The 14,371-nt window shown below is 47.1% G+C and overlaps 1 protein-coding gene across 3 annotated transcripts in view; it reads left to right on the top strand.

The window, feature by feature from the left end:
* RHOA (ras homolog family member A) overlaps window positions 1–14,371 on the top strand; it is a 57,783-nt gene that overhangs the window by 41,086 nt on the left and 2,326 nt on the right. For 2 of the 3 annotated variants that reach the window (XM_003818369.6, XM_063602359.1), the window contains exons 2-4: window positions 271–428; window positions 7,272–7,392; window positions 13,201–13,331. In XM_003818369.6, coding sequence (XP_003818417.1) covers window positions 273–428; window positions 7,272–7,392; window positions 13,201–13,331 — 408 coding nt within the window. In that variant the 5' untranslated portion in view covers window positions 271–272. Of the gene's footprint in view, window positions 1–270; window positions 429–7,271; window positions 7,393–13,200; window positions 13,332–14,371 lie in introns of those variants that run through there. The other variant, XM_063602360.1, reaches the window with a different exon arrangement.

Below are 14,371 nucleotides of genomic sequence, written 5' to 3'. Positions count from 1 at the left end.
AAGAAGAAGTGGCAAGAACAGACATTCTTGTCTTGTTCCTGATCTTAGGGGGCAGACCTTTTTTTCAGTCTTTTACCATTAAGTATAATGTTAGTTACGAGTTTTTAATGTATAACCTTTTGGTGCCAGGTGGATTGGCATACTAGAAGTTTGAATTTGAGTATGCTAATAGAGGTTTATGCCCCATGGTTACCAAAGCATGTGTCATAGCCTGTAAGCTACCTATGACTTCTTGTGCATTGCAGGTAATATCTGTGTTTTGTGTTTCAGCAATGGCTGCCATCCGGAAGAAACTGGTGATTGTTGGTGATGGAGCCTGTGGAAAGACATGCTTGCTCATAGTCTTCAGCAAGGACCAGTTCCCAGAGGTGTATGTGCCCACAGTGTTTGAGAACTATGTGGCAGATATCGAGGTGGATGGAAAGCAGGTGAGTATACTTTTCATAACAACTGATGCCATTTTCCATGTTAGAATATTTATGGAGCATGTAGAGAATTAGAGCTTTTTGCCTCTTCAGTATACCATATAACAAAAATGTTGGAAAGAAGAATCCATTCTCATCCTGCCATCTTAGTCCAAGTTTGTTCTTTTTTTTTTTTTTTGGAGACGGAGTCTCATTCTGTTGCCCAGGCTAGAGTGCAGTGGCTCAGTCTTGGCTCACTGCAACCTCTGCCTCCCATGTTCAAGTGATTCTCCTGCCTCAGCCTCCCAAGTAGCAGGGATTACAGGCATGTTGCCACCATGCTGAGCTCATTTTTCGTTTAGTAGAGATGGGGTTTCACCAGGCTGGTCTCAAACTCCTGACCTCGGGTGATCCACCCACCTCAGCCTCCCAAAGTGCTGGGATTACAGGAGTGAGCCACTGTGCCCAGCCTTCCCCCAGGTTTAAAGGATTCTCCTGCCTCAACCTCCCCAGTAGCTGGGATTACGGGAATATGCCACCACACCTGGCTGATTTTTGTATTTTTAGTAGAAATGGGGTTTCACTACGTTGGCCAGGCTGGTCATGAACTCCTGACCGCAGGTGATTGGCTGTTTTTTCATTTTTAACTGCTACTCATCCAGACTTTGTTTACATTCATATGTATTTGACATGGTGTCCTTAGCATATGTGTTTTTTTTTGTTTTGTTTTGTTGTTTGAGACAGAGTCTCGCTCTGTCGCCCAGGCTGGAGTGCAGTGGTACAATCTCAGCTCGCTGCAACCTCCACCTCCCGGGTTCAAGCAATTCTTTGCCTCAGCCTCCAGAGTAGAGTACCTGGGATTACAGGCGCACACCACCATGCCTGGCTAATATTTGTATTTTGTAAAGATGCAATTTTGCCATGTTGGCCAGGCTGGTCTCAAGCTCCTGACCTCAGATGATCCACCTGCCTCAGCCTCCCAAAGTGCTGGGATTACAGGCGTGAGCCACCTTGCCCAGCCATATATGCTCTTTTCAAGTTTACGTATATTTGAAGTTTAGTTCATTGCCATATCGATAATGCTCAGATGAACTTCTTTGTATGCTTGGACTTTGACAAAAATTCTGTCAAAGTATTTAATCAGATGTCCCAGTATTAGATTACTAGTTCAAGCTCTGCCTCCTGGGTTCGTGCTATTCTCCTGCCTCATCCTCCCAAGTAGCTGGGACTACAGGTGTCCACCACCAGACCGGCTAATTTTTTGTATTTTTAGTAGAGACGGGGTTTCACCGTGTTAGCCAGGATGATCTCGATCTCCTGATCTCGTGATCTGCCCGTCTCGGCCTCCCAAAGTGCTGGGATTACAGGCATGAGCCACTGCGCCCGGCCAAAAGATTTTTTTTACTTTAACATAAAATAGCCTGCCACAATTGTTGTATTTTATTGTCATTGATGGTGAGAACAGTGCTTCCCCATTTCTGTCCTAAAAGCCCTCTGGCAAGACTGGAACAAAGCTCTTGTGAAATTGGAGGGTTTTTTGGGGTTTTAATTTTGGTTTTGGTTTTTTTTTTTTTTTTTAATCTTCTGCTTCCTTTTGTTGTCTAAGTAATGCTTTACTTGGCCTCTCATACTTTTTTTTTTTTTCTCTTAAATAAAGAGACAGGGATTGTACTTTGTCTCCCAGGCCTGCGGTGCTGTGACATGATCATAGTTCACTGCAGCCTTGAACTCTTGGGCTCAAGTGATCCTTCCACCTCAGCCTCCCAAATAGCTGGCACTGTAGGTATGCGCCACCACACCTGGGTAATTTATGTTTTTAGAGATGAGGTCTTGTGTTGGTCCAGCTGGTTTCAAACAACTGGGCTCAAGTTCTCCCATCTCAGCCCCAAGTGGCTGGGCTTACAGGCGCAAGCCAGCGTGCCCAGCTCTCCTACACATCTTTTGAAGTGGGTCAGCTGAAAGGAAAAAACCCCTAAAACTAGAATGAGGTGCTCTTCTCCAACATTCTCATTTTTCTTGAGCATTCAGTTATATGTCTCATATGCTGCTAACACTTGATATATTAGCTTCCATTCATCCCCTTTCTCCTTTCTTTGTTTTTGTTTGTTTAGAGACAGAGTCTCCCTCTATCACCCAGGTTGGAGTGCAATGGCATGATCTTGGTTTACAACAACCTCCGCCTCCCGAGTTCAAGCAATTCTCCTATCTCAGCCTCCTGAGGAGCTGGGATTACAGGTGCCCGCCACCACGCCCGGCTAATCTTTGTATTTTTAGTAGAGACGAGGTTTCGCCATGTTGGCCAGGCTGGTCTCGAACTTTTGACCTCAGGTGATCCGCCCGCCTTGGCCTCCCAAAGTGCTGGGATTACATGCATGAGCCACCGTGCCTGGCCACTTCTACTTGTCCACATTACTTATTTCTTTCTGTCCCAGGGCCACCTAGCCTCCTTTTGTGGCACTGTGTGAGGAATGTGGGTTAGATCAGCTGCTCAGAACTCCAGGGTCTCTCATTGTAGGGCTTCCTGATAGTTGTTTGACCATCAGTAAGCTCCTGACCTTTGAGCCTTCCTCATTTGTAAAACGGTTTTTATAGGTGACATCAAGGTTCTGTGAAGTAACGGAAAATGTTTGGAAGCACCAAAGCGCTTTCTAAGAGATGAATACTGCCATGCTCAAAACCCTCTTTCATAGTTTGTAGTCTTTTTTTTTTTTTTTTTTTTTTTTGAGACAGAGTCTCGCTCTGTCGCCCAGGCTGGAGTGCAGTGGCGTGATCTCTGCTAACTGCAACCTCTGCCTCCTGGGTTCACGCCATTCTCCTGCCTCAGCCTCCGGAGTAGCTGGGACTACAGGCGCCCGCCACCACGCCTGGCTAGTTTTTTGTATTTTTAGTAGAGACAGGGTTTCACCGTGTTAGCCAGGATGGTCTTGATCTCCTGACCTCGTGATCTGCCTGCCTCCCAAAGTGCTGGGATTACAGGCGTGAGCCACTGCGCCCGTCCTATAGTTTGTAGTCTTTTTTATTCAAATACAGAGTGAGCCACGATGATTGCTCTTATGCTAATAGGAACTCTAAGATACTTTCTGGCCCAAGTATAGATGGAAAAAATACAACAAATACCAGCCTAACAGAATTTTGGGATGTACCCTGAAGGTGGCAAACCAATACAGAGAGTGTTAATTCAGCCTCAGCCAAGCATGGATGCTTGGACATAGGTGTTTTTGTGGTCCTGATAGGAAGACTGGTTTTATATGGACACAGGGCCCAGTTGTGACAAACTAGGTAGAAATGTGATGACATCTTCAGGATTGGTGTCAAGTTATAGCCCTCTTACCTAACTTAGATTGATGCACCATACATAGAAAGATCCATTGGCTTGGGGAAGCAATGTCAGGTTGGCATTTTCATAGCTTATTTCTCAAAAGCCTAGTAGTGAATGTATATTACTGGTTGTATCCTAACATTTTCTCCAGAGAGTGGTTAATTGCTGCATGTCTGTAAGCATGAACTGGAAGGGTCTTTTCCATCTGTGGCAGTATGTATGTTTTGGAAGCAGCTCTTTGGTTCTCCTGGAAACATTATTTCTGCCTGGGCATCTTGAAACAACCAGAATCTTGCCCATAAGAAATTTAGAGACATTGACTTAAAACCTTGAGGCATGGTCTGTGAGTATTTTTCTTGTGCTGCAAACCTTGGACATCACTGACCCTCGCAAGATAGGGGGAGGTTCTCACTTGAGGAGAGTCCCCTGGAATAAAAGTGTTTGATTGAAGAGCATATCACAGGCTACCTGCCTGCCTCAGAGCAACTCAAGAGTCCCCAAGATGGGAGAGGGTACTGTGTAGGAATATTCATTTAACAGTACGCAATAGTATAAGGCCAGACGTGGTAGCTCACACCTGTAATCCAGCACTTTGGGAGGCTGAGGCAGGAGGATCACCAGAGGTCAGGAGTTTGAGACCAGCCTGCCCAACATGGCAAAACCCAATCTCTACTAAAAATACAAAAAATTAGCTGGGCATGGTGGCAGGCACTTGTAATCCCAGCTACTTGGGAGGCTGAGGCAGGAGAATCACTTGAACCCGGGAGGCAGAGGTTGCAGTGAACTGAGACTGCGCCACTGCACTCAAGCCTGGGCGACAAGGGCGAAACTCTGTCTCAAAAAAAAAAAACAGTAGGCAATAGTACAGCCTAGGGAACCATACAAGATTGTAGGTGATCATGGTACCAAGAGTAGGCCTGCTCACAATGAAAAGGCCCCTTTTGATATGAGACAGACTCAACATCTTGGAAGCATTTTATCAAGCACCAATAGAGGCTGGATATATGACTAAACACCGTGGGGTGGAGGGGGCCGGGAGAGTGGGATTTGCCAGGGAGTAAATGAGCTCCATTATTGTGAGGGCAGACAGATTGTGATAATTGGGCATCAGTATATCTTAGTTACACATGCCAGAATGATGGTTTGCATGACAGAAGTACAGTGGGCCTTGTGGAGGTTATTTGTGATGCATCCTGGGGCAAAAGTTCGGGGGTGGAAGAGCCATCAATTTTAAGGAAGAAATCATTTAGAAACTGAAATTTGGGCTGTGAAGGTGCTAAGAGAAGAAAGATGTGTTCCAAGTATTGGAGGGAGACCTCTTGGGCCTCAAAGGGCCTCTGTACAGAGGATGTTTAACATGGAGTCTGGTGATAAGAATGGGGTAGCAGAGCTGGGTGCAGTGCTGGGCAGTGTTGAATGGGACTTGTATTCAGAGCCCAGGCATCAGTTTACCCTTCTACCACAGGAGGGTGAGGATGTACCCGGATGTGAAAGGAGTACTCTCTCACCTTATGTGATGCATTATTTCAGACATTTCTTGAGTAGTAAAGGCACAGCCAAAAGGGCTTTCCTGTCATCTCAGGCCTTGCTTAACAGCCAGCATGGTGTCTTTTCCTACCTACCAACTCAAAATACAGATTTGTTTCCATGGTTTCCACATTATAGCAGAAAATTTACTTAGTCTTGTATCTTCCTCTCTCGCCTGTATGCCTGGTAGAATGTTATTTAAAATTTGATTTCTTCCCTCCTGTCTGCTTTCTTTCCTAGTAGAATGTTATTTATAATTAAACACTTTCATAAGCTACAGAGTTATTTTTGACTTGACATTTTGAATTATGCCACTTGGTTCAGTTTTAGTATCTGTTTTGTTTTTTTGTTTTTTTCCTAATTGAGTCAAGGTCTCACTGCCTAGGCTGCAGTGCAGTGGCACAATCTCTGCTTACTGCAACCTCCGCCTCCCGGGCTCAAGCAGTCCTCCCACCTCAGTCTCCCAAGTAGCTGGGACTACAGGCGTGCACCACCACAGTCAGCTAATTTTTTTTTTTTTTTAAATGGAGTTTCGCTCTTTTTGGCCAGGCTGGAGTGCAGTGGTGCAATCTCAGCTCATTGCAACCTCCACTCATTGCAACCTCCGCCTCCTGGGTTCAAGCGATTCTCCTGCCTCAGCCTCCTGAGTAGCTGGGATTACAGGCATGCTTCACCACGCCCAGCTAATTTTGTATTTTTAGTAGAGATGGGGTTTCTCCACATTGGTCAGGCTAGTCTCGAACTTCCGACCTCAGGTGATCCGCCTGCCTTGGCCTCCCAAAGTGCTGGGATTACAGGCGTGAGCCACCGCACCCAGCCCACACTCAGCTAAGTTTTATTTTATTTTTATTTTTATTTTTTAGAGATGGAGGCTCGCTTTGTCGCCCATGCTGGAGTGCTGGAGTGCAGTGGCACGATCTCGGCTCACTGCAACCTTTGCCTCTCGAGTTCAAGCAATTCACCTGCCTCAGCCTCTCCAGTAGCTGGGACTACAGGCGCACGCTGCCATGCCTGGCTAATTTCTTTCATATTTTAGTAGGGACGGGGTTTCACCATGTTGCCCAGGCTGGTCTCGAACTCCTGAGCTCAGGCAGTCAGCCCGCCTCAGCCTCCCAAAGTGCTAGGATTACAGGCATGAGCCACCGTGCCTGGCCACACTCAGCTAATTTTTAAGGTGTTTTTGTAGAGGTGGGTTCTCAGATTTTCAATTTTGAGAAATTTCAACCTAAAATAATTTAAATATACTCTCATTTGAGCTTGATGCTCATAAAAGTGAATACTCGGCCGGGTGTGGTGGCTCATACCTGTAATTCCAGCACTTTGGGAGGCAGAGGCAGGCGGATCACGAGGTCAGGAGATCAAGACCATCCTGGCTAACATGGTGAAACCCCGTCTCTACTAAAAGTACGAAAAATTAGCCGAGCGTGGTGGCGGGCGCCTGTAGTCCCAGCTGCTCAGGAGGCTGAGGCAGGAGAATGGCGTGAACCCGGGGGCAGAGCTTGCAGTGAGCCAAGATCTTGCCACTGAACTCCAGTCCGAGCAACAGAGTAAGACTCCGTCTCAACAAAAAAAAAAAAAAAAAAGAGGCCAGGCGCGGTGGCTCACGCCTGCAATCCCAACACTTTGGGAGGCCGAGGCGGGCGGATCATGAGGTCAGGAGATCCAGACCATCCTGGCTAACACAGTGAAACCGCGTCTCTACTAAAAATACAAAAAATTAGCCGGGTGTGATGGCGGGCACCTGTAGTCCCAGCTACTTGGGAGGCCGAGGCAGGAGAATGGTGTGAACCCGGGAGGCGGAGCTTGCAGGGAGCAGAGATCGCGCCACTGCACTCTAGCCTGGGCGACAGAGCAAGACTCCATCTCAAAAAAAAAAAAAAGGAAAGAAAAAATGTAAGTACTCCTGTGTTTTACTGTTTTAGACCGTCTGCCATTTCAATGTACTATGGTAAGTGTCACTTTTTCTAAAAGTGGGTGGGGGGATTAACCTTGCTCTCTTGTGGTTGTTTTTCCCATTACAGGTAGAGTTGGCTTTGTGGGACACAGCTGGGCAGGAAGATTATGATCGCCTGAGGCCCCTCTCCTACCCAGATACCGATGTTATACTGATGTGTTTTTCCATCGACAGCCCTGATAGTTTAGGTGAGTGGCCCTGCACCCTGATATTTGTCACTGCCTGTGTAGCTAGTTGGCATCTGGTTTCTGGGCATCAAGTGGCTGAAAAGCAGACATGAATTTCAGAGAAGCAATCATCGTCAGTGGCCGGAGTCCTGGAGTTTGGGATTGTAGAGCGTGGGCCTTGGGTCCCTTTCAGCCTAGGTCTCCCATGGGTACTGTATTTAAAATGTATCCACCTAGGCAGGGCATGGTGGCTGACACCTATAATCCCTGCACTTTGGGAGGTCCAGACGGGTGGATCACCTGAGGGTCAGGAGTTCAAGACCAGCCTGGCCAACATGGTGAAACCCCGTCTTTACTAAAAGTACAAAAAAATTAGCCGGGCATGGTGGTGCACGCCTGTAGTCCCAGGGACTTGGGAGGCCGAGGCAGGAGAATCGTTTGAACCTGGTAGGTGGAGATTGCAGTGAGCCGAGATTATGGCACTGCATTCCAGACTGAGCGACAGAGCAAGACTCTATCTCAAAAATAATAATTATTATTATTACTAAATAATATTAAATGTTATTTAAAAATCTAACTGCCTTGTAAACTAGATGAATTCCAGATACAAAGATGAGTAAACTAAGGCTGGTGCGGTGGCTGACACCTGTAATCCTAGCACTTTGGGAGGCCGAGGCTGGCAGATCACCTGAGGTCAGGAGTTTGAGACCAGCCTAGGCAACATGGTGAACCCCTGTCTCTACTAAAATACAAAAATTAGCTGGGTGTGGTGGCGTGCGCTTGTAATCCCAGCTATTCCAGGGGCTGAGGCAGGAGAATCACTTGAGCCTGGGAAGCAGAAGTTGCAGTGAGCCAAGATCGTGCCACTGTACTGCAGACTCCATCTCCCAAAAAAAAAAGATGAGCAAACTAGATGAGTTCCAAATGTAAAGCCATCTCTTTTGGGGAAAGACTTTTTTTTTTTTTTTGGTTGCCCTGTCTTAGCCTTTTTCTGAAGTGTCTTAGCTGATAGAAGCTTGAATGTGATCATTTCATTAGCCTAAACACAGCCACATAATTCAGAAGTCAGTAAGTCAGTATTCTCTTTTTTTTGAGAGGGAGTCTTGCTCTGTCTCCCAGGCTGGATTGCAGTGGCTTGATCTCAGCTCACTGCAAGCTCTGCCTCCTGGGTTGATGCCATTCTCCTGCCTCAGCCACCCAAGTAGCTGGGACTACAGGTGGCCACCACCACGCCCGGCTAATTTTTTGTATTTTTTAGTAGAGATGGGATTTCACCATGTTAGCCAGGATGATCTTGATCTCCTGACCTCGTGATCCGCCTGCCTCGGCCTCCCAAAGTGCTGGGATTATAGGCGTGAGCCACTGCGCCTGGCCCAGAAGTCAGTATTCTTTAGAAAAAGACTGAAGAATGCTAACCTGACATTCTGTGAAACCAGGCTTGAAAAAACTTGCTTTAGGTTTGTGCTGAAGATGATGAGGTATCTATTAATAAACTTGTGCTGCAGCCCTCCCTGTCATGACAGGGCAGGAGGTGGGTCAAGGATGTTGTCATCATTACCACAAACAGCCTTTGAGGGTCTGCTTGTGGCCTCGGGTTGCCTGGATAGTTAGTGTTAGAGTGATTGTGTTGTTATGGTTGTCCCTACCTTAATGATGATAACGGGGGTTGCTCCAAGATATTGAGCCACTCGTTTAAGGTCATGCTGGCCCAAGGAGCTGAGCTAAGATTGAGTCCTCTGTGCAGTATGTCCCAGGACAGAGAAAGAGCACGTATTCCATGCCGTTGGTTCACTTAGATCATTTTCAGCAGCTTTGATTGATTGATTTAGAGGCAGGGTCTCGCTCTATTGCCCAGGCTGGAGTTTAGTGGCACAATCTTGGCTCACTGCAACCTCCGCCTTCCAGGTTCAAGCAAATCTCCTGTCTCAGCCTCCCAAGTAGCTTGGACTACAGGCATACGCCCCCACGCCTGGCTGATTTTTGTATTTTTAGTAGAGACCGGGTTTCTCCCTGTTGGCCAGGCTTCTCTCAAACTTCTGACCTCTGGTGATCCACTCACCTTGGCCTCCCAAAGTGCTGGGATTACAGGTGTGAGCCACCACACCCAGCCTAGTTTTGGTTTTCAAACTAATATGACTTCCTTTTGTGAAGCTGCTGGAAGGCCCTGGAGGCTGGGCAGAGCTTTAGGCCACAGAGAAAATTTGAGCTAGTTGACACTCTCCTATCAGATACACACATAAATAACTTCACCTAGATCCTATTGGAATGAGAAGGACTGTGTGCCTTTGCCCTCGTTATCTAGTGTATAATTTCTTGAGGGAAAAAACTGCCTCCAGAGCAAAACATTTTGTCTCTTCAGTCTCACTTTTTTCTTTTTGAGACAGGGTCTCGCTTTCTTGCCCAGTCTTGAGTGCAGTTGCAGATTCAATTTACTGCTGCCTCGACCTCCTGGGCTCAAACAATCCTCCCATCTCAGTCCCCACCCAGTAGTTGGTACTACAGGCACACACTGCTGCACTTGGTTAATTTTTATATTTTTTAGGCCGGGCATGGTGGCTCACGCCTGTAATCCCAGCACTTCAGGAGGCTGAGGTAGGCGGATCACCTGAGGTCAGGAGTTCGAGACCAGCCTGGCCAACATGGTGAAATCCTGTCGATACTAAAAATACAAAACTTAGCCAAGTATGGTGGCATGTACCTGTAATCCCAGCTACTCAGGAGGCTGAGGCAGGAGAATTGCTTGAACCTGGGAGGCAGAGGTTGCAGTGAGCCGAGATCGCATCACTGCACTCCAGCCTAGGTGACAGAGTGAGACTCTTGTCTCAAAAAAAAAAAATTTTTTTGAAAATTTATTCACCAAGAGTGGCGACAGTCAATTTATTCAAATTCTATGTACCTCAAACTCCAGGAAGGGGGTAGACTATTGGTATAATTTCACATATTCAGGAAATAACTACAGCACCTACTAACAGAACATCTATTCTAGGCCAGGCACTGTGGCTCACACCTGTAATCCCACCACTTTGGGAGGCCAAGGTGGGTGGATCCTGAGGTCAGGAGTTCAAGACCAGCCTGTCCAACATGGTGAAGCCCTGTCTCTACTAAAAATACAAAAAAATCATCCGGGCGTGGTGGCGAGTGCCTGTAATCCCAGCTACTCGGGAGGCTGAGGCAGGAGAATTGCTTGAATCCAGGAGGCAGAGGTTGTAGTGAGCTGAGATTGTGCCACTGCGCTCCAGCCTGGGCGACAGAGCAAGATTCCATCTAAAAAAAAAAAAAAAACTGTTCTAGATGAGGGAAGACAGAATAGGCTCCCCTCAATGCCCCCAAAAAAGTAAATCAGAAAATAACAACAGTAAACCCAGTAACAGTAAATATTACAAATAACATTTGTAGAGGTGGGTCATGGTTGTATGCTGTTTTGTTTTATTTATTTTTATTTTTGTTTTTTTGAGACAGACTTTTGCTCTTGTCACGCAGGCTGGAGTGCAATGGTGCAATCTCGGCTCACTGCACTCCGCCTCCCGGGTTCAAGCACTTCTTCTGCCTCAGCCTCCCAAGTAGCTGGGATTACAGGCATGCACCACCATGCCTGACTAATTTTTGTATTATTAGTAGAGACAGGGTTTCAACATGTTGGCCAGACTGGTCTCAAACTCCTGATCCACCTGCCTCGGCCTCCCAAAGTGCTGAGATTACAGGCCTGATGAGCCACTGCGCCTGGTCTATTTTTTTTTATTTATTTATTTATTTATTTATTTATTTATTTATTTATTTATTTATTTATTTATTTATTTTGAGACGGAGTCTCGCTCTGTCGCCCAGGCTGGAGGGCAGTGGCACGATCTTGGCTCACTGCAACCTCCACCTCCCTGGTTCAAGGAATTTCCCTGCCTCAGCCTCCCTAGTAGCTGGGATTACAGGCATGCACCACCATGCCCAGTTAATTTTTTTGTTTTGTTTTGTTGTTTTTGAGACGGAGTTTCGCTCTTGTTGCCCAGGCTGGAGTGCAATGGCATGATCTCGGCTCACTGCAACCTCCGCCTCCTGGGTTCAAGCGATTCTCCAGCCTCAGCCTCTCAAGTAGCTGGGATTGCAGGCATGTGCCACCACGCCCAGCTAATTTTGTATTTTTAGTAGAGACGGGGTTTCTCCATGTTGGTTATGCTGGTCTCCAACTCCCGACCTGAGGTGATCCACCCGCCCCGGCCTTCACAGTGCTGGGATTATAGGCATGAACCACTGCGCCTGGCAATCTTTTTGTATTTTTAAGAGATGGGATTTCACCATGTTGGCCAGACTGGTCTCGAACTCCTGACCTAACGCGATCCACCTGCCTCAGCCTCTCAAAGTTTTGGGATTATAGACGTGAGCCACTGCGCCCAGCCTATTTATTTGTTTTTAAGAGATGAAGTCTCACTTTGTCACCCTGGCTGGAGTGCAGTAGTAGCGTGATCATAGCTCACTGCTACCTTGAATCCTGGACTCCAGTGATCCTCCCACCTCAGCCTCTCAAGTAGGTGGGAATGCAGGCACATGTACCACTGTAAACTGCTAAGTTTTTGTATGTTTTTGTGGAGATGGGGTTTTTGATTTTTTTGATACAGAGTCTCACTCTGTTGCCCAGGCTGGAGTGAGTGTAGTATCGCGATCTCGACTCATCACAACCTCCACCTCCTGGGTTCAAGTGTTTCTTCTGCCTCAGCCTCCCAAGTAGCTGGGACTATAGGTGCACGCCACTGCACCCGGCTAATTTTTGTAATTTTAGTAGAGATGAGGTTTCGCCATGTTGGCCAGGCTGGTCTCGAACTCCTGACCTCTGGTGATCCACCCACCTAAGCCTCCCAAAGTGCTGGGATTACAGGCACGAGCCACCACGCTGTCTGGAGATGGGGTTTAGCCATGTTGCATAGGCTGTTCTTGAGCTCCTAGGCCAAAGCTGTCTACTTGCCTTAGCCTCTCAAAAGTGCTGGAATTACAAGTATGAGTCACCACACCCAGCCTCTTTTGGTTATTTTCAAAAGTCACTTTTTTTTGTTTGAGACGGAGTCTTGCTCTGTCGCCCAGGAGTGCAGTGGCGCGATCTCGGCTCATGGCAAGCTCTGCCTCCTGGGTTCACACCATTCTCCTGCCTCAGCCTCCTGAATAGCTGGGACTACAGGTGCCCACCACTACACCCGGCTAATTTTTTTGGTATTTTTAGTAGAGACGGGGTTTCACTGTGTTAGCCAGGATGGTCTCGATCTCCTGACCTCATGATCCGCCCACCTCGGCCTCCCAAAGTGCTGGGATTACAGGCATGAGCCACCACTCCCGGCCAAAAGTCACTCTTGAGCCATTTGAAATACCAGTAAACCCCATAGGGTAGAAGTTATGCTGAGAGTCGATGAACAAGTTAGAAAAAGAGCATGTGGACCCTGGGTCAGCTGCTGCCCTAGAATGGGGACCCCTTCTGTAAGCTATGTCAGAATCTTCTACCAGCAGTGACAGATGTCCTGTAAAGTGCCTGCCTTTGTGGGGCAGGAAGTGCCCCCCGTGAAACTACCTTGTGTTGTGGATCTTTTGCTCCTCCAGAGCCCTTACTCGGGCCCCACCTACAGAGATGCTCAGCACCACTCTTGGCTGGACTGAGAAAAAGCTGTTGGTTCTCTGTTTAAAGGAAAGGGATTATATTTCCTTTTTATGGTTTTGAAACTAGTGGGTTTCATTAAATGTCTAGCATTCTTCTGAAGCCACAAAGAAAGTGTCTCTGCAGTTTCACTGAGGTTCTTGGAAAGTCTTCAAGATAGAATTGTATGTATCCCCAAATTCTCTACATTTTTCTTTCAGAAAACATCCCAGAAAAGTGGACCCCAGAAGTCAAGCATTTCTGTCCCAACGTGCCCATCATCCTGGTTGGGAATAAGAAGGATCTTCGGAATGATGAGCACACAAGGCGGGAGCTAGCCAAGATGAAGCAGGCATGATCTGGGGCAGGACTGTCTTGTAGTATTCTTGAACTAGGGCCCCAAGTTTGGAGGTTTGGGGAGCCCAGCAGGAACCTTCACAGGCCAGGTTGTTTTAGAGGCTCAGAAGCCCCTCTGTGGCCCTCTGACCCTCATTAATTGGGATCTTCACAGAAGATCCCTAAGATAGTTCACCAGTCCTGTGAGATGGAATGTTTTTTTATGAGGTAGTGCTATGCCCATAAGGACTGCTGGCCTGAGAATGAACCATTTCATCAGTAGCTAGTAATCAGTGGCTCTAGATGTAGGAACTTTCTTTTTTTTTGACATGGAGTCTCATTCTGTCACCCAGGCTGGAGTGCAGTGGCACAATCTCAGCTCACTGCAACCTCCGCCTCTGGGGTTCAAGCGATTCTTCTGCCTCAGACTCCCGAGTAGCTGGGACTACAGGCATCCTCCACCATGACCGGCTAATTTTCTTTCTTTTTTTTTTTTTTTTTTTAATAGATGGGGTTTCACCCTGTTGGCCAGGCTGGTCTTGAATTCCTTACCTCAAGTGATCTGCCCACTTTTGCCTCCCAAAGTGCAGGGATTACAGGTGTGAGCCACTGTGCCCGGCCTCTGTTAGACTCTTTATTTTTATTTTTTGAGACACAGTTTTGCTTTTGTCACCCAGGCTGGAGTGCAGTGGTGCTATCTCGGCTGCAAACTCAGCCTCCCAGGTTTAAGTGATTCTCCTGCCTCAGCCTCCCAAGTTGCTGGGATTACAGGCATGTGCCACCACGCCTGGCTAATTTTTGTATTTTTAGTAGAGATGGGTTTTCTCCATGTTGGTCAGGCTGGTTTCAAATTCCTGACCTTAGGTGATCTGCCCGCCTTGGCCTCCCAAAGTGCTGGGATTACAGGCGTGAGTCACCACGCCCGGGCCTGTTAGACTCTTGATTGCCTTCCCCAGCTATTACTTTGGTACATGTGAGGCCAAAGATAAATTAGTGGCAACTGAAAGATAAGGAAATCTTGAAGGCTGGGAGTCCAGATAGAAAGCCCTAATGCCT

Source organism: Pan paniscus, chromosome 2 (genome assembly GCF_029289425.2).
Source record: "Pan paniscus chromosome 2, NHGRI_mPanPan1-v2.0_pri, whole genome shotgun sequence".
NCBI classification, from domain to species: domain Eukaryota; kingdom Metazoa; phylum Chordata; class Mammalia; order Primates; family Hominidae; genus Pan; species Pan paniscus.
The sequence above is the reverse complement of the archived record's forward strand: the minus strand, read 5'-3'. Positions and strand labels throughout refer to the sequence as shown.